Source organism: Vulpes vulpes, chromosome 10 (genome assembly GCF_048418805.1).
Source record: "Vulpes vulpes isolate BD-2025 chromosome 10, VulVul3, whole genome shotgun sequence".
Lineage (NCBI taxonomy): Eukaryota > Metazoa > Chordata > Mammalia > Carnivora > Canidae > Vulpes > Vulpes vulpes.
In genome coordinates, this window is record NC_132789.1 from 807,917 (window position 1) to 830,819 (window position 22,903).

Genomic DNA, 22,903 nt, shown 5'->3' on the forward strand with positions numbered 1-22,903 from the left:
TGCTCCCTGAAACTACCAGTACCCCCATACTGGCTGCACCCCTATGCCAGCAGCACCCTGAGACCAGCTGCACCATAATTCTGAGTGGAAGGCCTGGGCCATCTGATGACAGGGCCTCCAGGCTGGCCTGGCTCACCCAGACAGAGGCCGAGCCTCTGCAAGCCGAACCACCCAGTCCTCCCTCCCAGTGGGGGCTCCCGATATGTCCTCCTGCTGTCCCTCCTGGGGTCTCCCAGGGGCAGAAATAGCGGCGCCATCTGTGATTTCCAAGTCGCCCCCATTCTTGTAGGGTAGCCTGGAGCAGGTTGGCAGGGTTTCTGGACAGCAGGGCTTCAGGCTGGGGGCATATATGACCCACATGTTCCCCTTGTCCCTTGTCCAGGGCCAGGCAGCCCACCTTCCAGGGAGGACAGGGCCCCACCTGCCCCTCCAGGGAAACATCACAGCTATCTGCCCCAGCCGTGCCTGTCCCTGCAGAGGAGCACTGTTCTGGTAGGGCCAGGGCATCCGAGCCCTGAGACAGCAGCTCCTCTCCCTCTCCTATGGGACATCTCTGGGGAAGGTGGAGGCTCTGACCTACCCTCGGGGTCAAAGGGCACCTAATCTGGCATCCGCTGTTCTCTGGCCCCGCAGAGACCCCGGGAGTCTGCACCTCACTGTCCCCCATCCCAGGCCCCATGGCTCCCCCTGCTCCCTGCTGCTCCTCCCCTGCTCCTTCCTGGGGCCCAGTCCCCTACTTTCTGCTGCTGCAGGGAGCCCTGCCCACCCCGAGGTCCCCGCCCACTCTCCCTAGGGAACTTGACCAGCTCTGACCCAAGTCCCCAAAAACCCTCTATTTCAGATCATCCCCCAATTTTAAGACCATAATGGAGGCAATAGCTGGTAGTGAGTGAGGCCTCCAGAGTCCACCTCTCACCAAAGACCTGAGCACACTCAAATCCAGGGGTGTCCTGAGTGAGGGTGAGATGTAGCAGCCATGGGCCCACTAAGGGGATTGCCAGTGGTTTAGAATAGAAAGTGTCACAGCTTAAAACCCTAAAACTCTCAGTGTCACAGTTCATCCGGCAGACTGACAGCCTCATCAAAGTGCTGGTTGTGCCCCACAGCCTCGCGGAAGATGGAAGTGTCGCCACAAAGCTCCCGTCCTCACGGGAGGCGGCACAGTTTGAAAGCCTGCTGTTGGGTCGTGGCTGGCGCCCGGCTCTGGGGACGCAGGTCACCGAGGACAGGCAGCCGGGCCTACGGGCACCACAGCAGTGGGTTCGAGGCAGTGGCGCTCTGTCTGCTGTATCCATGACAGACAAACCTTCCCACAAGGCTTGGTCCCAGAGCTCTCCTACGTTCGTTCACTGCAGACCTTCCTGCCTCGTGAGCAGCCGTACCCTCCACCCAGGCTTGGGCTTTTCCAGAACTGCCTGAGAATCCAGGGCCTGGGGTGGGGAACTCAGTCCAAAGAGCCCAGCTGATGCCCCTGGGCTCTTTGGACTGAGAATGGAGAGAACAGAGGTGGCCTGGCAGATCGTCAGGTGTGGACACGTTCCTGACCAATTTTGTGGTCGCGGTGAGGTGTGGCCGTGGCAGGCTGGTGGGCATTCCCGCTGGTGCTGATCCCGGTCTATCCTAACCCACAGTGACATGCACTCCCCTGACCCCCCACCCCACCATCCTGGATTCAGAAGACGCTCTCACACCATCCGTGGGTTGTCCTGGAGTGAACCCAGCCCCCGAAACCCTGACTCGATTCGTGTTCTCACTTCCTCGGCTTCAAAGCACAGTGATTTTTCCTCTCTGTCTTCTTTTGAAACACTGGTCTGTGGTTGAGGCCACCCCACTGTGCCAGCAAGGATCCATCAAACAGGGGCTCCCATGGCAGGCCACAGATCGCATGATGGAAGTGCCGAGGCTTCAAGGTGGGGGGTACTGGGGCATCCTGGGACTCACCTTCCAGCAGCTGAAGGGACCAGGAGCCTGGGCCACTTGTGGGGCTGGAGCTACAGGAGCAACGGGAGCACCCACCATCGCGGTGCTCGAGAGGAAATCAGGCAGGTTCTGTCACCTCCAGTGATGTCTGCCAGCTGGGCCATACCCACTTGCAGGAGTCAATTTTTACAGTTTCAGGAATTTTGTGAACCAATTGTGAAATACAGCTATTGCCAAAAGTAAATTACCCTGAACCTACGATTAAATATGTTATGTTGAAAACAAAGGCAAATACTCCAAACTCACTACTTGCTATTTATTCTCATTTTATGATCACCCACACTCTTGGTTCATCTATCACGTGGAAGTGAGGGCAGGCTCCCGAACGGAAGGTGGGTGGCTGGAAGTTGTCTGAGGTGGACGTACTTGTCAGGGGGAATGGCAGCTGTTGGACGCCGGCCAGTGCCTCCCTGTTTGCATCGTCCCGGGGCTCCGGACGCGGTGTCTTCCCAGCCACATAACACAGGGGGTTCTCGTCAGAGCAAAGAAGGTCTACAGCCAAGTGATCCCCCATCCCCACCTGCTTGGGGAAGTGCTGGCGAGCACTCTGGGAAGAAGGAGGAAGAGGGAGAAATAGGTTTGAAATTGCAATCCCACATCATCCTCAAAATAACCCTGAGTGGGGCTGAGAACTTCTGTGTCCATTTTATAGGTGGGGACACAGAGGCTCTGAGGACGGAAGATACGCAGCTCCAGGCGCACTCACACCTTCCCTGGTGAAGGTGCCAGTCAGGGGTTCCTAGGCAGACCTGCTCCACGCCACACCTGTTCCCCTGCACTCTCCCTGGCTGCACTGAATATGGGTTTTTTTCTTTCTTTTTAACCAATAGTCATGTTCAAATGGCAAAGATACAAGCAAATAGAATCTAATAAAACTTAATAGCAAGTCCACTTCTTCCATTAATCCAATTATAAATTGGCTCTGCAGTGAATTTAGAAAAACTCATGTTGTTTATTTAAAACGGTTCATTGGTCACCAAACCTAACGAGCAGTGGGGCTCTGGGCAGGGCTGTTCACAAGCAGATGCTTCTAATGAGGAGCAGGGACCACACAGAGGTTTTCCCTTTGCTCTGCTCTTGACAGAGATCACGTGCGTCAGAATTTAATTTTGTCTAATAAAAATATTTATTGCTCCAATGAATCTTCAGTTATGGTTGAGACTGGCTGGGTGAGTGGACCCTGTGGGAAGCAGGGGCCTGGCCCAGGGTGCGGTCCCCGAGAGAAGGGCAGGGAGTGGGCCAGGAAGCAGGTTGGGGGGAGCAGGGCAGGGAGGGCAGTGGGGGAGCAGGGACCAGGGCTGGATGTGGGTGGTGGGAGAGTAGAGCAGGGAGTGGGGCAGGGAACCAGGACAGCCAGAGATGGGGGACAGGGAGGGGGCTCCTGGGTGGGGCTGGCCAGGGACCCAATGTTCACAGGGATGAAGAGTCTTCTGAGAACCCCAGAAGCCCCCACCCCCACTCCCCCACCACAGCAGTGGCCTCAGGGCCCTGAGGGAGGGGATGCCTGGAAGAGGAAATGAGATGGGGGGGCGCTGAGGTCTGCAGCCTCCTCCACAGACCACACGCCCCCCAGCACCCGCCCTGTCCTGGTCCTGGGGCCCCAGACTCCCTGCAGGCACGGGGTGGCCCGGGCGTGTGGGTCCTGCCTCCAGGGCGCTGTGGGCACTAGTGGAATTCAGGGCTGAGCCCTCACCCCAGGCACACCCAGGCGGACAGAGGGGCTGGGGGTGTTGGGGGGAGGCATTGGCTTGTGGGCCTCACCACTGCTGGCAGCAGAGAACCCACACGGGAGAAAGCTCTTTCAGGCCCTTGGGACACCGTAGGCAGCAGTGCGGGCGGATCTTGTTTCCAGGGCTCCAGGCAAACGCGGGGAAAGTTCCCTCCTCACAGCCCAGGGGAGCAGTTTCCACAGCTTCTGGGAAGCCCAGGGGGTCTCGCAGATGAAGGGCCACACAGCAGCTGCGGGGACGGCTCTCTTGGTGCCTTGGCAGCCAACCCCCGGGCACAGGGCTGACCTCATGGTGGCGAGTTGCATCCCTCCGGTCACACTGGCCCTGGGCTCCAGCTCCTGGCACTGGGAGGGCCCAGTGCTGGTCGTGGGACGCAGAACTCCGGCTGAGCTCAGGGAGGCCCCCACACATTTGGGCGTCAGAAACATGGATATTCCAGCTGGACTCTGACACCCACAGCACCTGGAAGCCACGGGGAAGTGTCCTGTCCGCTGGGCTGCCTTGCTGCAGGCACCCGGCACACAGCCTGCCCAGAACCTCGGGTGTGCTGGGTCTCCCCATGTGCTAGCCTGGGCGCTGAGGAGGTGACGGTGCCCAGTGGCCAGCCGCGGCCTGCTGCCAAGGGCCCCGAGGGGTACCTCTCAGGCACCCGCTACTAGCCTGGAAGCCGTGTCACTTGCCTGCGTGGGACCCAACCGCTGGCCTGCCGTGCCCGTGACAGCTTGCCCTGAACACTGTGCCTGACAGCTCAAGCTGGGGCCTCGAAACCACGGAGGCCCGTCCTCCCACGGCTCTGGGTCCAGAAGCCCAGAGTTAAGGTGTGGCCGGGACGTGCTCCCTGCTCCCTCCTAGGCTTGGGGGGGGACCTGGTGGACCCTTGGTGGCTGCCTCCCTCCACCCCTGCCTCCTGGTGGAGCTGTGTCCCGTTCCCTCTGCCCACAAGGACACTGGCTGGTGGATCCGGACCGCCCGCAGTTTCCGCCAATGACAAGGCCATGAGCGCGCTGCTGGAGAACCGGCCTTGTTACCGGGGCAGGTGTCTCGGTGCCCGACTCCTTTGTAGGGCTGGGGGGGGCACACGGCGCGGCTGCTGCCACTGCTGCCCGGCCCTGGGTCCTCGCAGGCTGCGTGCTGCCCGTCCTCACCTTTCTGTGGCTTCCGTGGGTCAGTCCAGTGCTTACAGCGGCCGCCACCACGGCGCCAAGCGTGTGTCCGAAGCCCAGGAGGGCGGCCGTGAGCCAGCGGAGCAAATGCTCCGGTTTGACGCGTTTGTTCCCGGGGAACTTCCCTTGCTGCTGGGGGTCGATGGCAGTGCAGGTCCAATAGTGTCTACACAGAAACCCAAGCGAGTGGAGTGGGCTGTTGAGCAGGGACCGAAGAGGTGACCTGCGGCCCTCAGGGACTGCGTCCTGTGTCCCCGGGAGCCCCAGCCCCGCTTGAGGATGGGAGCTCGGGCGTGTTGGGGGCGGGGACGGGATGGCAGCGCAGTGGCTACAGTGAGGACAGCCTGTCCCCGACAGGAGGAAGCCTGCTGGGACCGCACCCTCCGACGCGCTGGGGTCCGGGGACAGGTGTCTCTGTCTGTGAGGCGTCGGCGCTGAGGAGGCCTGGAGCTTCGTCCCCAGAGGCTGCCGGCCCAGCAGGCCCAGGCTGTCCCGGCTGCGGGAAGCAGGGGGGAGCTGCGCAGAGCTCGGGGTCTGAGGGCGCAGCCGGGTGGCAGCTCACGGCCCCCAACCACGGGCCCCCAGAAGCCGCCCTGGCACGAACCAGAGCCGGGCCTTGCTGCCTCGCTCGCCGGCGGAAGCTCCCTAGGCTGACAGCGCCGATGCAGTCAACTGCTTGGGGACCAATGGGATGGGAAGCGTGGCTCGTTATTCCTTCTGCTCTTTTAAGCACCTGATAGTCGTTTTAAAATTAAGTTAAGTGGCTGATCTGAGCGGATTCAAATCGACGGCGCAACCTTTCTTTGGGACTGGCTGATAGCAGCGAGGCCGCCACCTGCAGCAGCACTCGGCAGGGCGCCCCAGGCCTGGTGCTGCTCTGGGGTGTTGATCACCTGCAACCCGGGCTCATTTCTCCGGGAAGGCAGCAGTCGAGAGGGCCCCGAGCCTTGTGGCTCGGACCCTCAGAGCCCACATCTGGGGTGGGGAGGCGGGTGGGCACCGAGTTCCCGTCTTCGTCGTGCAGACGACGCCACTGCACAGGGGTCAGTGTTCCTAGAACCCGAAGGACTTTCGTAAGAAGTGTGGAAAGCATCAGCCTCACAAAGTGACCCAGGGGAAGCAGGGCAAGGATTCCCTTCATGCCCAGGAGAGAGGCGCCATCACCGGAAGCAGAGTGGCCGTGGTGGGGGACACAGCCGGTTTTCCGGTTTTCCGGAAGGCTACACCCGCGGAGTGTGCCGAGGCTCGAATGCGCTGAAGGAAACTGCAGGCCCGAGAGGACGCTGCCGTTAGGAGGGGCAAGCACTGCGGACTGGGAGGGGATAGGAAGAGGAAAGGCCAAGTGATCCAGCTCCAAGCTTTGCGATTTTGAGACGGAAACGCTGACGCGGTAGAAGAATTACGCATATGAAAATAAATGCAGGGATCCCTGGGGGCGCAGCGGTTTGGCACCTGCCTTTGGCCCAGGGCGCGATCCTGGAGACCCGGGATCGAATCCCACGTCGGGCTCCCGGTGCATGGAGCCTGCTTCTCCCTCTGCCTGTGTCTCTGCCTCTTTCTCTCTCTCTCTCTCTGTGTGTGTGACTATCATAAATAAATAAAAAAATTAAAAAAAAAAAGATTAAAAAAAAATAAATGCAGTGATACTTTTACTCAAAAAGGAAAAAAAAAAAGCAGCAGGCTGGCTCCTGCGTGTCCTCCGCGGGGCAGGGGGCTCACCTTGGAGAACCCCCCTTCTCTCCTGCTCCACCTCACTCCTGTCCTCAGGGAGGAGCCACCTGTCTGCACACCCACACAAAACAAAAAGGAATGACCCAGCAGCCCTCGGCACACTCGTGCAGACATGAAAAACCTTCCAGAATAAAATACCCTGAGGACAGAATGAAATCCCCACAAGTGCTTCACCTGAGACCTCCAGAAGTCAGCGTTTTAAAGCCTATTTAATTTTATTTATCTTATACTTTTAAGAAGAGCTTAGAAATTAGAAGGCAGAACGTAAGAATGAGGTGAAAACCACAGATATCAGAGGTAAAGAAACAAAACGAGGCCTACCCGGGACGGCAGAACTGGAAGCCAAGATGTGGACCCCACAGGGCAGAAACCAAAATGCACGATGCACCAAAGCAGAACCAAGCGCTGACCATTAAGAAGGCTCGAGGCCATCACACAGACCACAGAGCCCTCCGTAGACCCCTGAAACAAGGCTAATGCATCCCTGGAAGCCACAGGCAGAGGCACCAGTAAGGATCCGAGGTATCCCAAGAGGACAGGAAAACCTGCTGCAGAGGTCGCAGAGGTGCTCCCGAGGAAAGCAGGGGCCACTGCTCCGCACAAGGACCAGGACTGCGTTCAGGGATCGCAACTGGACTTCGCACCACGCGCCAGCTGCAGTCTACCCCAGGGCCGCAGACAGCAGGTGCAGGCCGGGGGGCGCAGGGAAGCTGCTGCTGGACAACCCCCAGCTCTGCCTGGGGCAGTAGAACCAAGGGCTGCAGGCAGCGCCCGGGACAGAGACCACACGCTAGCGGAGCCGGTCCCCCCAGAATGCTGGGAAGCCCTAAAACACCCCCCAGGATGCCGGAGGGGAGAACCACAGCACCCTGGCAGTGCCAGGGACCTGCCAGCCCTGCAGTCAGTTAGTGTCTTCTCCCTCACAACAGCCCTCTGAGGAGGAGTTAGTATTGACTCCCACTCTACAGATAGGGAAACTGAGGCACTTGTGAGACGTTACACCACCAGTGTCCAGAGAAGCAGAACCAAAGAGATGGGTGGGTAGGTGGGTAGATAGGCAGGTGTAACAGATTTATCATGAGGAATTTGCTGACACCATTACCGAGGCAGCCGCCTGGTGGGCAGGGATGGGAGGGGTGGTCAGCTGGGAGGAGGGTGGTGAGAGGAGCTGTGGCCCACAGGGGTGGGGGACTGACCTGGTGGCCGGGATGGGGGGGCAGTGGGAAGAGGGTAGGGGTGGTGGGAAGGAGGGGGTTGGGGCAGTGGAGGGCCCAACCTGGTAGGGCAGGGAGGGAGGCACCTGGGTGGCTGTGCCTGCTCCTTCCCTGTGCAGAGGGCACAGTGGAGGGTGGGGGGTGGGGGGTGGGGGGAACCATCCTTCAGATTGTCTCCAGATGAGAAAAATGAAAACAAAGAAAATGCTTTGAAAATGATTATATGTAAGTCATATCTTCACAAAAAAAAAACTTTAAACATGCACAAAAAAAAACATGCACAAAGTATAATTCTGCTTTGTCAATAAAATGTGTACACGTGTGCAAAAAGGTTGGTACCTCAACACTACAGTGCATCAGGGTTTTCATGTTTATTTTATTTTTTGGGGGGGGTTCATGCTTAGTTTTGCTTTTCTTTTATATATGGTAAGAAAATATTCTGACATTTCCAATAATAGTAATTGCCATTATAATTAATATATCATCATTGTATTATATATTAATATTACAACAATGCAATTATTTATTACTAATTTAACTAATATAAATTATTTATACTCGTGATAACCAATAATGAGTATACTTATAGTTATAATATTTGCGTAATACAATAGCTATATTATTCATTTAAAATAATAGTTGTAATCATTTCTAGTTATCCTACAATGAGATAATATCTTATAATAAGAAATGATTATTTTATGAAGCAGGGGTGTGTGGAGTGGGGCCCAGCTGTCTCTGCTGCTAAAGGCACAGGAAAGGGTGCTCACTCTCCGCAATCCAGAAGCCTGGATCGGGCCCACTGGCACCTAGAGGTGCAGCTGTGAGTCACCGAGACGGCCTGCGGAGCAAGGGTCGGGGCAGGGCCTCCTGGGCCCTGAGATGTGCTCGCCTGAGATTGGAGCAGGGCCCACCTCTCCCCACAGAAGCTCAGGCCTGTGGGACTACTTGGTCACAGCTTGGACCCTTCCCTCCAGGGGGAAGTGGGAACAGGAGCCCCCAGACCCATGACCCCACTTGGCTCCTCTGAGGAGACCAAGCAGGGGTGACAAGGGAATGGCCACAGTCCCAGTTGTCAGGTTCTGGTGCCTCACATGGGGGCCGCTCTCCCGCTGTCATCTCCCAGACACGTGGAACTCCCTCTAATTCAACTCAGGGTCCATCCCAGGAAATGAGGCGTCGTATCTTCAGGAACTGTCCCACTTACAGGCGGAGCAAGCTGTATGCCTGCCCCACAGCAGCCATTAGGCAAAGCGGCGCTCGACACATTTCCCACGCGGAGTTCAGAGCGCGGGGTGGGCTCCATCTGCAGGCGTGGGTGCGGGGCGGCCGGTGCTGGAGGGAGGGGACCTCCCCAGCAGGGCTCCGGGTGCAGGCCGCATCCGATCACAATCCACAGAGGCAGCACACACCTGGCGTTCCGAGAACCCGCATCCTTGTGCTGAGGGCACAGACATTTCCAAGCCTACCACAAAGAACCTTTGCACAACACGCGAAGAATATCTACACATGGTCCAGGAAAAGTCACACAGGAAAGGGGGCGGAAGACGCGATGACTCTTCTCTGCGAGGGCCAGCACCGGGCAGTGTGGGTGTGCGGGGGTGTGCGGGGTAGTACGCTCACAAGCCCGGGACGGCCGAGCAGGCGGACCACGTTGGCAGCCCTTGCCGCAGGGAGGACACTCCGCGTCTCAACAGGCTTGGGCTGCTACTGCACGGGCCCCGCTTCCCGAGAAGCTTCCTGGGGCCTTGAGTGTCGCCCCTGCCGTTACTAGAGCCAGCAGCCTGTCTGCACCCCCTGACGCCTCCGGTGTGTGCGGTGTCATCTGGGATACGAAGCAGCTGCGCAACCTGCAAAGTGCAGGACGTGCCTCGTGGGTGTTTTCTTTCTTTTTAAGATTTTTTTATTTTATTTGTTTGACAGAGTGAGAGAGAGCCAGTGAGCGCGAATTGGGGGAGCTCCAGAGGGAGGGGGAAAAGCAGGCTCCCCACCAAGCAGGGAGCCCAGTGCAGGGCTCGATCCCAGGATCCTGACACCATCACCTGAGCTGAAGGCAGATGCTCAACTGAGCGGATCACCCAGGGGCCCTCACCTCCCTGTTTGAAGAAACAGACTGGACGTGTATCCCCCAGGGGAGCGAGGAATGCGCGTCGGACCAGGTGGAAGAAAGCGCCGAAGAGCAAGGCCAGGTCCTCTGGCCTCCGCGTTCCTATACCAGGCTGCCTTTTCTAATAATTTTTTTTTTTCATACAAAACCCTATCTCTTGGTCATTTGTTTGTGGCTCAGAAATCTGGTCTCATGTGGAAGAATAGAAGGTATTTGCCCAGGAAGGCAGAGACCCGCTTTGCCGGGGGGGGGGGGGGGGGGGCAGGGATGGGCAATGGTCAGTCAAGGACCACATTCAGCTGAGAGATAGGTGCTTAACTCTGTTTTCCTCACCTGCCTCGCCCTGGGGACACATCTCGGTGCCTCCAGGGGGTCAGAACCAAGCCTCTCAGACTCTCTTACCCTTTTCTGGTGATCTCAAGGTGGCTGCTACAGCTCCAGCCATCACGCACACTTTCTAGGCAACAAAAACAAGGAAGGGGAAGGAGGAGAAAGCAGCGGCCTATATCAGAAGGACAACGACTTCCCCGGAAGTCCTCGGGAGACTCCTGTTTTTGTCTCATGGGTAAGATTCACACACCCACCTCCAGCTGCAAGGGATTCGAACAAGCTTGTTGGCTTAGTGGTAGGGAACAGAAAACAGGGCTGGACGGGTGCTGGGTGAGCTGGTTCTGAGCAGGGGGTGGGAGTGAGGGACAAACCCTCCCAGCCGCCCCATTGTCACTCCACCTGCTGCCTTTCTGGAAGGCCCTGGAGGCTTCTGGATTGTGGAGAGTGGGCACCGGGTGGACATCCTGTACATGCCAGGAACCGAAGCTATGGGTGAGGCCCCATGCACCCCAAGCAACACCCCTCTTGGCTTGCTGAGGCTCCCTGCCGCAGACACCTGTGTGTACTCCTGTCCTCGGCAGGGACAGCTGGATCTGTGGCAATGCCCAGGAGTCACCCGAAGGAGGATTCAGCTGCTGGCACACACAGCGTCCAGGGGCCACCATCAGGCACGGCTGCTGTTTCTCAAGGTGGGGCCAGAGCTTTCCCAACTTGCAGAGAGCCTGGTCAGGCCAACGTCCTCTTGGGCTCGCAGCCCCCCCGGCGGTGGCCTGGCCACTCCGGCAAGCTTGCCACAGCTGCCCGTGTCCTTCAAGGTACCTCGCCCTACAGGCCTCCCTTCTCACTGCCCTTGGAGCTTGTCCCCTTCGTCTTTCTCCCCTGCGGCCCTTCCCTGGAGGCTCTCCTGTCTCTTCAGGGCAGCTGGCCCCTGGCAACATGGGGAGGGGCAGCCGCCCCACACCCCTCACTTCAGCCTCAGCAAAGGTGGACTGTCCGGCTTCCTCCTGGCAGTGTCCAGAATGCAGCCCACCTTCCCCAGGGGCAGGGCCTGCTCCGTCATGTGTCTCTCCGACCACGGCCAGGATTTCAAGGGTCCCCATGAGATCCTTACACCGAGCCTTGGGGATAGCCCAGGATACTGTGTCCATCTCTGGGTCCTTGCTGCAGTCCCGCCCACGGAGCTCAGCTGCCACGTGAGGTGACCTCTGTGGGGGCCGTTGGACCAGGATCACCCACAGAAGCAGGGAGCCCACGAGCTCTGGTCTTGGTTCTGCCTTTCGGAAGAGTGTGAACAAAGAGAGCCAAGAGCTCTGGGGGGCGGGGGGGGGGGGCCAGTCTGGGTTGGTGTTTTTCATCACCCGCAATCAGCTGATGGAGTGAGCTCTGGACCTCCTGGCCGAGGACTCTGGGAGAGGGGCCACCAGCTGTCAGGAGAGCTCGGGCCCCCGGGAGGGCACCCCCCCCCAGGAATTTGGGGAACACGCTGGTGGGCATAGCTTCTGCGGATGCCCCGCTATCACCCTGGCTTATTCCCCTGGGGCTCCTGGCCCTGCCGGTCCCCAGCACAGGGTCGTTTCCCTCCAGACCCCCTTCAACCCCCAGTCTCACTCCCTGGCCGCCCTGCGCTGCTGGCAAAAAGCCCTCACAGCCACGTAGCCTCCGTGGCACTGGCCTCCCTCCCTCAGTATGTCCCTTGGTCGCAGGTGTTGTGGAATGGCAGGTGTCTTCCCGCAGATGTGTGCGTGGCCTCCAGCGCCTGCTTGCGGTGGAGTCTCCCTGGATGTCTGCGGTGCGGTGATGGGTTCTGCTGCCTCACCAGCTCATTAGCTCTTCAAAGGAAATCAGATTTCTCATTGTGCTGCCCCCAGACCCGTGCAGCCTGAGGCCTGATGGAGGGAGGGCCCAGAACCAGGACAATTAATGCATCATTAAGAATTCCTGTAACCATCAACAATTCTAATTAGTGGCACTTTCCATGGTGCAGGGAGAAGGTGTCAATCTTTAAATGCAGGAAATTGGACTCTGAGTCCAGGCTACTGAGCAGGGACGTGCCTGCGGAGCCTGTGGTCCCAAATCCCTCATCTGATTAGAACTTGTCCCAAGTATTGACCCAGACAAAAGAAACAAAATTAACCGGAAATCAATTCCAGAGCAAGGGCTTACTGAGGAAATGGGCTTTGGCTCTCTGCTCATTAAACACCAAGCGGTCTGTACATTTTCCATCCAGGTGGGGGTCTAGGGGGTGAGTTTGGAGTGTTGGGGGGATGCCCACCTCCCTCCTCCCACCCGGCCAGGACGCCAGCCTCCCGCACAGAGCTAGTGGAAGGATCCAAGCCTCAGAGACCCGGAGGACCCACTGCCACCTTCACACTCTCCTGGGGAGAGACGTGGGGACGGGCAGGGCATCCTCCTGGGAGCCTGTGCATCCACTCACGGACCCTGCTTCAAGTCCAGGCAGGTCCCAGCTGATGTGGCTCCCACCCCCCAGTTGGCGCAGAAGCGCTGGGGGCTCAGCACAGCCTGGACCAGCCAGGCGGGAGGCCTTGCCGCTGGTCAGATGCGCTGGTCAGAGTCCTGGGCTGAGGGCCACACCCCGAAGGAGCCTTTCCTACCGCTGCCTGTGATCCAAGGTATATAGTTCCTGAAGCAGCCTAGGCCTGGGCTACTGGCCAGCACCCCTGCCCCCCAGCTCAGCGCAGGGCAGGACTGGAGGGGGCAGAGCGCCAGCGAGCCTGGGAGGGGTCTTGTCTGCACCCCAAGAATCAGCAGACAGAAGAACTCCAGGCAAGCCTGATGCTGGTCCGAGGACCTGGCTCCCAGCCAGCAGGCTGAAGCTGCAAAAGTGAACCTCAGCTCCTAGGGTGCCGCAGGCCTGCCAAGCTTCTGGAGCCCTCCCACACCCCCGGCTCTCTGACTGCCTCACCTGCTGTCACGGCACTCGTGGGGACACAGCTGAAGGTAGGAGGAGCAGGGGACTCCTGTGATTTCTGTAAAGAAACCTGCAGGGTGGCCGCTTGCCCATCTGCCACGAGAGAGCAAGGACCCTCAGCGAACTGCCGCGGAGCTTCCTCCTTCCTTGGTGATGGCTCGGGCTCACCTCCAGGGCCGCCGCGGTGCAGGCAGCTCCTGCTTGCTGCGCAGAGCCGCCGAGGAGCCCCTGGACAGCCCCCGGCTGCCCGCCCACGCCGCCGTCGTGCTCCTGCTGTCTGCGACCAAATCCCTCCCTGACGGATGCGTTCAGAGTATTTTAAAGTCTCTATGACTTTTCACGTTTCTGTGTAATTAGCTGAGTTAAAGTGAGGCGGTACCGGAGGGGGTGGGCCCCAATCCATTGACCATGACCACGCACGAAGGGCAGAGAGATGGGAGCGGGAGCCATGTGGTGGCGGAGCTGCGTGGTGGCGCACGCTGCTGCAGGATGGGTGGGCCCCAGAGGGCCCCCAGCCCCTGCTTTCTGGCCGGCCCCCAGACTGCGACAGAAGCCGTTGGTCTGTGCATGTCACAGCTCGTCAACCGCGAGGGCTGTGCCTGCTGCTGCGCTCAGGGGCCAGGGTCCTTCAGCCTGTGTGCTGCCCTGGCCACCAGTTCCAGCCCCAGCGAGGCCTACTGACCCCAACATAGGGGCCCCCAAGTTGGGTGTGGAGCTGACTGGACCAAGAAGCCTCTTCGTGGCACCGTCAGAGTCTAGTAGGGAAGGGCCTGGATCTGTCGCCAGTGTGCCCAGGGCCCTCGGGCACACAAGAGTGGAGACTGGCTTTGGGGCTGGCTGGATCTGATCTCCAAGCTCACGCTTGGACCCCCGTTCCTCTGCCCCTATTGGCCTCACATCTGTCCCCCAGCGCAGAGCACTGCTATTTCTCATGCCCTGAGATTGAGCCGCACAAATACAGCCTTCAACCCTCCTATGGCTGGACCTGTGAGCAGGGCAGGCAGGACCCTTGCCCCCACCTGCAGCCCTAAAGACTCGTGGGTGAGTAGGGGGCATGTGGGCAGGGCTGAGGCGTGGTTCCAGCCTGAGGCCCCTGCAGAAAGGGAGCTGGGCGCATCCCCTTCCAGGGCTGCCTGGGCAGGAGCAGGTGCACAGGGAGGAGTGGGAGCTGGTTTGCCGGCAGATGGACGCTCTGGAGCACACGCTGGGGACAGAGGCCAGGGAGCGCGGACAGTGCTGACGCTAATGGACATCTGGCAGCACAGCCCAGGGGCAGCGTGAAGGTCAGGGCCCCCTGTGGCACAGACGTATCGGGAGATGGGGGTCAGAAGGACCTGGGCAGAAGGGCAGCCGCCCAGGGCACCTACAGGGACAGATGGGTGGGGCAGGGCGGACTCTGGCCTCCAACAGAAGGAAAACCCGTGGCTGACGAACTCCCCAGTCCTGGGTAACCCCAAATGCAGGAGTCCACATCCTCGGACCCAGGAAAATGAGTTGGGTCAGTGCATCTCTCACAGATGAGCCACTCCCTGCCTGTAGGAGCCCAACTGGGAGGCCCTCATCCCTGGGGCTCCAGGAGGGACCCACAGACCCGGCGACGGAGAGAAGGTCCCAGGAGGACAGCCCTTGCCGCCTCCCCACAGGTGACCCCGAGGCCACCTCTCTCCTAGACATACTAAGCCACGGACATGAAACCTTTCTCCCTGGCTGAGAGCAGGAAGACGCACGGGGATCTGGGTCCTGCATCATCAGACAGACCCAGACCAGGCCCAGTCCCTGAGCTTGCTGTGCCACCAGCATGGATGGAACCTGCCTTGTGCTCGCGTGGTGCCCTCAGCCCGCTCCACACACAGCCGTGCCTCCAGTCCCAACCTGCTCAGAGCGCTCACTTCACTGGGGAAAAAAGTTCAAGTTCTAGATCACCAGCAAGAGGGACCACTGGGGGTCTGCCCCCACCTCTCAGCCACTCCTCCTCACTCCACTCCTGGCACAGCAGCCACTGAGATGGGCTCCAGTGCCCAAGACACACCCTGCCCCAGGCCCTTTGCACTGGTGGTCCTGTGCCTGGAGCCCTCTCCCCTTCACCCACAGCCCAGGGCTCTCTCCTCACCCTCCCCTCTGATGTAGCAGCCCTGCTGGCAGCCCCATCTCCCCTCCCTCCGTCGTCTTTCTCCAGGGCACCAACTGCCTCTAGAACACCAGGCACTGTTTCGGTTATTCCACTGCCTAGGTGTCTCCCTCTGCTAGAGAGTGAGCCCCAGGGAGCTGGGACGTCATTCAGGTGAGCCTCCTGCGTACCCCACTCCCCAGGATGCCAGCGCGCACACCTGGGCATATGCGTGTCTGTTGAATGAATGAACACAGGGAGGCAGCCCTGAGTGCAGGCCAAGGGCATTCACTCCCCTTCCCACCTGCTGCTGGAAGCCTCCACCCACAACCCCCTGAAACCTCCCTAAGCCCCAGCCCCATGGCTGTGAGTGAGGTCTCTGATACCCCCACCCGCACCCCCACCGCCACGCACACAGTGCGGCTCCTGAGCCACTGCCTCTTGTGCAACACCACCTTTCTGGAAGAATCTCCGGGTTTCTCCCGATGCCCCTTACCCGGCGTGCTGGGTCTGGCCAGCCGTCCAGGATGAGCGAGGAGCCCCCCCCACCAGTGATCGCCAGCGGTGCTTTATGAGGAAGCATAGACTTTATTTGTTCTGGCGAGTGGCTAACTCAGTGTGAACCCAGCCTCCCGGCTGGGGAGAACCCAGAGGTTGAGCAGACATGTCAAGCAGAAAGGCCAGGTGACATCTTCCATCTGACAAGTTACAAGCCTCCTGGGGCCCCAAGCATGATCCCCCGTGGGGACAGAGCATCTTCCTGTCTTGGCTGGAGGGATGGGGGTTAGGGAGTGAGCCCCGGGGGGCTGGGACACCATTCAGGTGAGCCTCCCAGGAGGGGGACCTGGGAGGGCACAGCCAGGGGTCTGAGCATTGTCCCCCACCAACCCTGGCCCCAGGAGGCTGGTTGGCCTTCTCTGCTCTGGTCAGTAACCCAGGTCCCCAGCTGACTCCTCCCACCCGCAGGAGGAGGACTTCCTGAAAGTAGAGGGGTCCAAGCTTCAGGCTCAGGGGGTCAGGCCTCCTGCCCCCTGCCCAGTCCTGCATCCTTTTCCTGCAGCTGGACCTCAAGTCCACCCCAGGTGTTCCCAGCACCCGTCAGAGGCACCGAAGGTGGAGACAACCCAGGTAGGTGTCTGCCGAGGACGCAGGAGTGGACACACAGCTGTGGCCTACACGCCCAGTGGGATGCAGCCCTGGTGCCCAGCACCCCGTGGGTGAACTGTGAGGACGTGATGGCAGTGAAGACGCCAGACACAGGACAAAACGCGGCAGTTCCTCGTAGACGACCCAGCGCACGGGACAGGTAAACCCTGAGATGAAGAGCAGATGTGGGGAACCGGGGCAGGGAGGGGAATGCGGGGTCAGTGTTGCTGGCTGCAACAGGATCTTTTGGAAATCCACAGAGGTGGTGGTTGCACACACTGGATGAGCTCACCGCCTCTGACCTGTAGGCTTTAAAAGGGCCGATTTCATGTTATTTATGCAAATTTTAGCTCCACAAAAATACATAAGAAATAGATAAACTTTAAAGTAAGTTTTTGAAAATCATGGAGCATCATTTCTGCCATAGCCTCCTAGTTGAGATAGTCCCAAAGCCATCCCAGTTTCAAGGGAAGGGACGGATATAAACCCCACCCTCAGTGGGAAGGGTAACAGAATTTACACGTTTAGACCACACGCGCTCGGAAAACGCAGACCTTTGGGCTCTAGGAATACGTTAAGGTAGGTGTCCTCACACTGATTTAAACGATAAAGGGACACTTCTGCTCAGCAACTAAGAAAAGACTGGGTACTGGCTTCAGGCATGGCTTGATCTAGAGACTGGACTGACTCAGTGGTGTGCTCCAGACTGTTGAGGGTTCCTGAGTGTGTACCCCACACTGTTGTCATGTGGTGGTCTCGGGAAGGTCCCATAAGGATGGACTGGCCCAAAGAGAGGGCTGGTTTTGCCGTGCTAAGAGGGGACCCCGATGTGGGACTCCATCCCAGGACCCCGGGATCACGACCTGAGCCAAAGGCAGACACTCAAACCACTGAGCCACCCAGGTGCCCAACAGCAGCTGAGCCCCTCCTCTATGCCAGGCAAGTCCTGGGCCCGGGGGGGCAAGGCAAGCAGCAGGTCAGTAACGAGCCCTCTTTGGTCCTTGTGAAGGATGGCAGCAGGGATAATCCTCAGACTTCTGCGGTGCTGCAGAGCCACAAAGATCATGTGCCCCGTGGCACGCACCGTAACAGTTACAGGATGATCAGCAGAGGCCTCCCCAAGGCCTCACTCAGGCTAGAGTCTGAAGACCAAGGGCAAGGGGGAGAGAGCTATGGAGACGGCAGTGTAAAAGCCCTGGGGCATGAACTGGCTTGACAGAATCAGGGCAGTTCGGCCAAGAGGTAGGGGCGCTAGTGTCCCTAAATCACAGCACCCTATGTAGAGGAGGTGCTACTTCACCACCTGGACAAAGGACCCACCAGGCACACCAGGGTCCTGAGCCACCAGAGCAGTTCCCAGAGACCAAACTGGCAAACAACTGCTGCTGTGACACCAGGGCGCTCCTCCAGGGGTGGAAGTGTGCCTGGACCTCAGACAGGAGGCTGCAGGGCAACCAGGGTCTCTCCCTCCCAGGCTCTCCATCCCTGCCCGTGTGTCTGCCAGGCCCCCCCATCCCAGGTGAGCTGCCGTCACTCGGGCGGCTCCTCCGTCCCCAGACAAGCAAATTTTTAGGAGAAAAGGTAGACTCAACGACCGGGCTGGTCTGGCAGAAACGGGGCCTCAAAGGCATAAACACACGGGAACCAAGTGAGTGCCAGGCCCGTGGCTGCCGGTGCCCGCTCTATTCAGGAGGGTGAACACCCAGGGGTCCTGGGGGCTAGGGAACAAAGGTGTCCTCCTCAGGCCCTGGCTGGGAATGGGTGCATGCGCTCCCTGTGCTCCTCCAGGCCGACCGGGACAGAAGACGCTTACTGTCGCTCCTAGGTCACAAGTCCAAATGCAGTGGAGACGTGGGAGCGTGGCCCAGACGCTCCCTGGACAAGGGGCCTGGGGGAGCTTGGGGCACCCAGGGAAGCCTTCGGAGCTGGCAGAAGCCACCACCTGGGCACCTGTAGCCCACCCCCCCCAGGGCAGGGGTCACTTCTGCAGCACCTCCCCAGCACCCACCTGGCTTCAGGCAAGAGGCCCCGGACACCACCCTCCAGCACAGGCCACATGCACAGCAGGCGTGGGGCTCCAGGTGGACACAGCCACCAGAGGAGCTGGGAGACAGGGTCAGCGCCTAGCCACCCACAGCCTACCCCAATCTCTCTCCTATAAACCACTATGGGGGTGGAGGGGATGGCGCAAGGTCAGCTGAGTGTGAAGTGCTGGGCGCAGAGATCATCCTGAAGTCCCAACAAACCCTGCGCAGGGATGAACTGCAGCGGCACTGACTCTTGGCATTTCTTCTTCAGGTTCCGCTCGAAGATCTGCAAGGGATGGACGGATGCTCCCACGCTGCAGTCCCCGCACCCCAGCCACCCAAGCCTCAGCCTCCTCGCCCCTCACCTCAAACGCCGTGAGCTCCAGCAACGGTGCGATGCTGACCTCAGACACAGACAATGCCTGGTTGATGACACTGGCAGCCTGGGACACCTCGGGGTGGTAATGCTGCTGGAGGGCCTGCAGAATCGCGCACATCACCACTCTCTTCCTGGGCAGCGGCCCCAGACAAAAGCACCGACTCCCGGATAGGCTGGGAGGTGGGGTGATGCACACAGCGTGCTCACCTGCAGCTCCCACAAGGAGCTCTCCAGAGCTCGGCTCTCAGCTGGGTTGCCTTCTTCAGGGTCATAGGGGTCACTGTCCAGCTCTAGGAATGAGACCCAGGCCCCACTCTGTGACCTGCCCCAGTGTACTGGCTGTTGGGGGCCCCCCAGGCCCTGCCCACACTCACCGTGGCCCAGAGGGTGGTGCACGAGGACACGGCAGGCAGGGTGCCGGCGCAGCAAATTGCAGATGAAGGGCAGGACCATGAGCAGGGCCTCAGGGGGAGCAGTCAAGGCCAGGCGGGACAAGCGCTTGGCAAAGGCAGCCACCAAGTATGCAGGCAGATGGCTGGGAGGGATGGTGGGTCTGAGTGAGACCTCCTCACCCAGTACCCCTGCCCCCCGCTCTGCATCTCAGCCCCGCCTCTGGCACTCACGAAGATGACAGGAAGAGATCTGCCAAGTGGAAGAACCGGGCCCGGTACTTGACGTGAAAGATGGATGGGTCCAACAAACCATAGAGCTTCCGGTAGAAATCAGGGTACTCGCTGGGAGCCGGGGGGTTGTGGTGTAAGTGAGTGGCAGCAGGCACGGGGGTGGAAGCAGATGATGAAGAGACAGATCGTGGCTCCCAGTGGCCTCTGCCCCCTGCCCCCCCCCACCCACCCCCCCCCCCGCCTCCCTAGGGCAGCTCAGCCGGCTCCCCAGCCTGGGGCAGACACCTCCCAGGTGAACACTCACAGGTTGTGCTGATGAATCAGGATAAAAAGTCCGTTCAAAGCCAAGAGGCTGATGGCTCCCCCTGCAAACATGCATGGTGGTGAAGCCCCAGCCCACCCCACACCGCCACCCCACGGGCCTGCTCTGCGGGTTCCCGAAGACGCCCTGCCAGGCAGGCACTCACCCATGTCATAGGCGCGGGTCAGGAAGTCGATCATGAGGCTGGGCTGGGCCAGGTGGGGCAGGATGGAGTCATGCATAATCACCAGCACCTTCTTGTACAGGCCAAGGGGCAGCTGGCGGGGAGGCAGCATGTGTGGGTGCACCTGCCACACTCCAAGGACCACGTGAGCCAGAGGGACCCTGACCTGGGGCGCCTGCTCCCCACCCACCCTGCCCCATCCCTACCTCGTGCTTGAGGAAGCCAAGCCACATCAGCTGGAAGGCCTTTCTGTGCTCCTGTGGTAGGTGGCAGTGGGGGTGTCAGGGTGGCACAGGAGACTCGAGGTGGGGTGGCACACCCCACCCCAGGAGGAGACACCACACACACCACCTTCCCCCTGCTGTGCCAGAGCTGGAAACCCTGAATCAGAAAACTCCGACAAAATGAGGGCAAACACCCAGCCTAGATCACAGCCATAGGGGGGCAGACAGCAGCATGTGTGCGACCGCCCACAGCGAGGAGGCCCACTGAGGGCCTGGGACCCAGGTACCCATGTGCCTCTCCCCCCACCCCCTGCCCCCATCCCTGTGAGGGACCCCTGTGGCTGCCTGAGCCAGGGAAGCCACCCCCGCCACGGAGCACCTCACCTTCAGATGAACGACCTTCCATGTCTGTGACAGCTCTGCGGGGAAGAGGGGGTCAGCAGGCACGTGGGAAAGGAAGCAGCCCCACGGGGACCCCTGCCCACCCACCCAGGATGCTCACTTGCGTGCTTCACATAGAAGCTAGAGGTGCGGCCCTCCTGGCGGGGGAGGCTCACGGCAGACAGCAGCGTGAAGGCATTGTTCCAAAAAGTGAGCGGCACCTGCAGAATACCTGGCCTGAGCACAGATGTACCCCCACCCCCACCCCATCCCCCAGCCATGGGACTCAGCCAGCTCACCTCCGGGTACCTGTTGGCGACACGGACCACAATATCCGTGGCCGCCTGCATGGTGTGGTAGCGGATGTCGTCATGTTCCAAGTACTCCCGGAACTGGGAGAGGAGCAGCGAACAGTCGTCCTCCAGGGACAGCAGGCCTTCCACTACAGCCTGAGCGCCGAGCAGGGGGTGGGCATCAGGGGGCAGCCACACCCCCTCAGCAGGGGAGGGTGGGGCACACAGGGCGCCCATCAGCCAGCTGCGCCAGGGCCCTTCCCAGCACCCCACCCCCACTTTGCCCCTACCTTGAAGAGCTGGTGGGGAAACAAGTAGCAGCCATCCCACTTGGGTTTCTCCAGGGGGTGACCTCCTTCCAACTGCACAAACCTCATGAGCGTGCTGAGAGCTAGCTCCTGGGGACGGCGGGTGGCAAAGTGGCTAAGGTGCCAGGCCACAGGCTCCCCGCTAGAGGCCCCCTCACAATGTGAACCAAGTGCCCGTGACACGGCAGTCCCACAGGTACCAAACGCACAACAAAACCAGCCACCAAAACACCAACCAGACAGGGAAGACGGCCGGGGGGGGGGGGGGGGGGGGCACGCAACGACACGGCCAGGAACGCAGAAGGGGGCAGTGGTGGCCTCGCCTCCCTGTGTGTGGACCACGGGCGGCTGCGGGTGTGGAGGGTGCTCCAGACAGCAGCACTCACCTTGACCTCAAGGGAGGAGTGGGCCAGGAGCTCCCGCAAGCTGTTGCAGCAGCTGTGGTACCGGTGCCTCATCCACACCTTGTACTTGCGGGTGGCCCCTTGGGACCCTGCAGGGAGCGGAGCAGAGCAGTCAGCCCACACCCAACCCCACGAGGAGACGGGTGCGAAGGGTCACCATGGCCCAGACCCGGGCTGGGAGAAAAGAACCTCATGTTCTGAGGACAGGGCCCCCCGCCCCTTTCTTTACTCCAAGACCTAAGCCATCTGCAGTGGGGACACAGGAGACGCCCCCACCCCCGCTCCCGAGGCCCTGGCCGCTGTGTCCATACGGGTCAGACACCGGCACGTCCCACCAGGCTTCCAGACACACGCAGGGCACACCGGGGGCCTTACCCGGAACCGGTGCCGGGAGCCTCTGCCCGCCCCTCCGCCCGCTGACCCCGCGCCAGCCGGAACCGCCTGGGGGGTCTCACTCCGCGCTGGCAACCGCCCTCCGCCTTCCTGGAGACGATCCCCCCCGAGGGTGCAGCCGGGGGTGGCGAGGGGAAGGATGGGGGCAGCCGGGGGGGGGAGGGGGGCAGCGGGGGGGAGGGGGCGGCCGGGGGGGAGGGGGCAGCGGGGGGGGAGGGGCGGCCCGGGGGGGAAGGATGGGGGCAGCGGGGGGGGGGAGGGGGCGGCCGGGGGGGGGAGGGGGCGGCCCGGCCCGGGAGCTCACCCGCCAGCACCGAGTCCTCCGACGGCAGGCGGCCCACGAACAGCTCCCCCCGCTCCAGCAGCGCCGCGAACAGACGGCCGCACGCGCGCACCGCCTCCAGGACCTCCGCGCTGTCCTCGGACTGAGGGGACAGGCGGGCTTGGGGGACCCGCCTCCCGAGACCCCGCGGCCCCTCGAGGCCCCGCCCCGACCCCGACCCCGACCCCGACCCCCTCCGCCGCCCGCGCTCCCACCTGCAGCACCGCCAGGATGTCGAACACCGCGTTGGCCTCGCCGCGGCTCGCCAGCACCGCCTCCAGCAGGCAGCCGAGCGCCCGGCGCGCGCCATCCGGGCCGGGGCCCCGCTCCATGCCGCCCCGCCGCCCCACGTGGACCTCCTGCCCGCCGCCGCCGCCCGGCCCCCTGACGTCACCGTCCCGCGCCCGCACCTCCTGCCCGCCGCCGCCGCCCGGCCCCCTGACGTCACCGTCCCGCGCCCGGACCTCCTGCCCGCCGCCGCCGCCCGGCCCCTGACGTCACCGTCCCGCGCCCGCACCTCCTGCCCGCCGCCGCCGCCCGGCCCCCTGACGTCACCGTCCCGCGCCCGCACCTCCTGCCCGCCGCCGCCGCCCGGCCCCTGACGTCACCGTCCCGCGCCCGGACCTC

At 60.9% G+C, this 22,903-nt stretch overlaps 1 protein-coding gene across 3 annotated transcripts; it reads right to left on the bottom strand.

Annotated features, from left to right (window-relative positions):
- Window positions 1–15,859: 15,859 nt before the first annotated feature.
- NOC4L (nucleolar complex associated 4 homolog) lies at window positions 15,860–22,709 on the bottom strand. Of its 3 annotated transcripts, none has more exons than XM_072722557.1 (15): window positions 22,492–22,709; window positions 22,259–22,379; window positions 21,544–21,650; window positions 21,140–21,247; window positions 20,856–21,005; window positions 20,678–20,777; window positions 20,560–20,594; window positions 20,158–20,208; window positions 19,934–20,045; window positions 19,771–19,831; window positions 19,467–19,577; window positions 19,218–19,378; window positions 19,051–19,133; window positions 18,830–18,943; window positions 15,860–18,750 (listed from the first exon to the last, which is right to left on the bottom strand). In XM_072722557.1, the coding sequence occupies exons 1-15, from the start codon at window positions 22,606–22,608 to the stop codon at window positions 18,631–18,633; spliced, it is 1,551 nt and encodes a 516-aa protein (XP_072578658.1). In that variant the 5' UTR covers window positions 22,609–22,709; the 3' UTR covers window positions 15,860–18,630. The 3 variants fall into 3 exon arrangements, with proteins under 3 accessions (XP_072578658.1, XP_072578657.1, XP_025844028.2); XM_072722556.1 differs by having other exon boundaries at window positions 22,633–22,689; XM_025988243.2 differs by lacking the exons at window positions 22,259–22,379; window positions 22,492–22,709 and adding an exon at window positions 21,937–22,023.
- Between the last annotated feature and the right edge of the window lie 194 nt (window positions 22,710–22,903).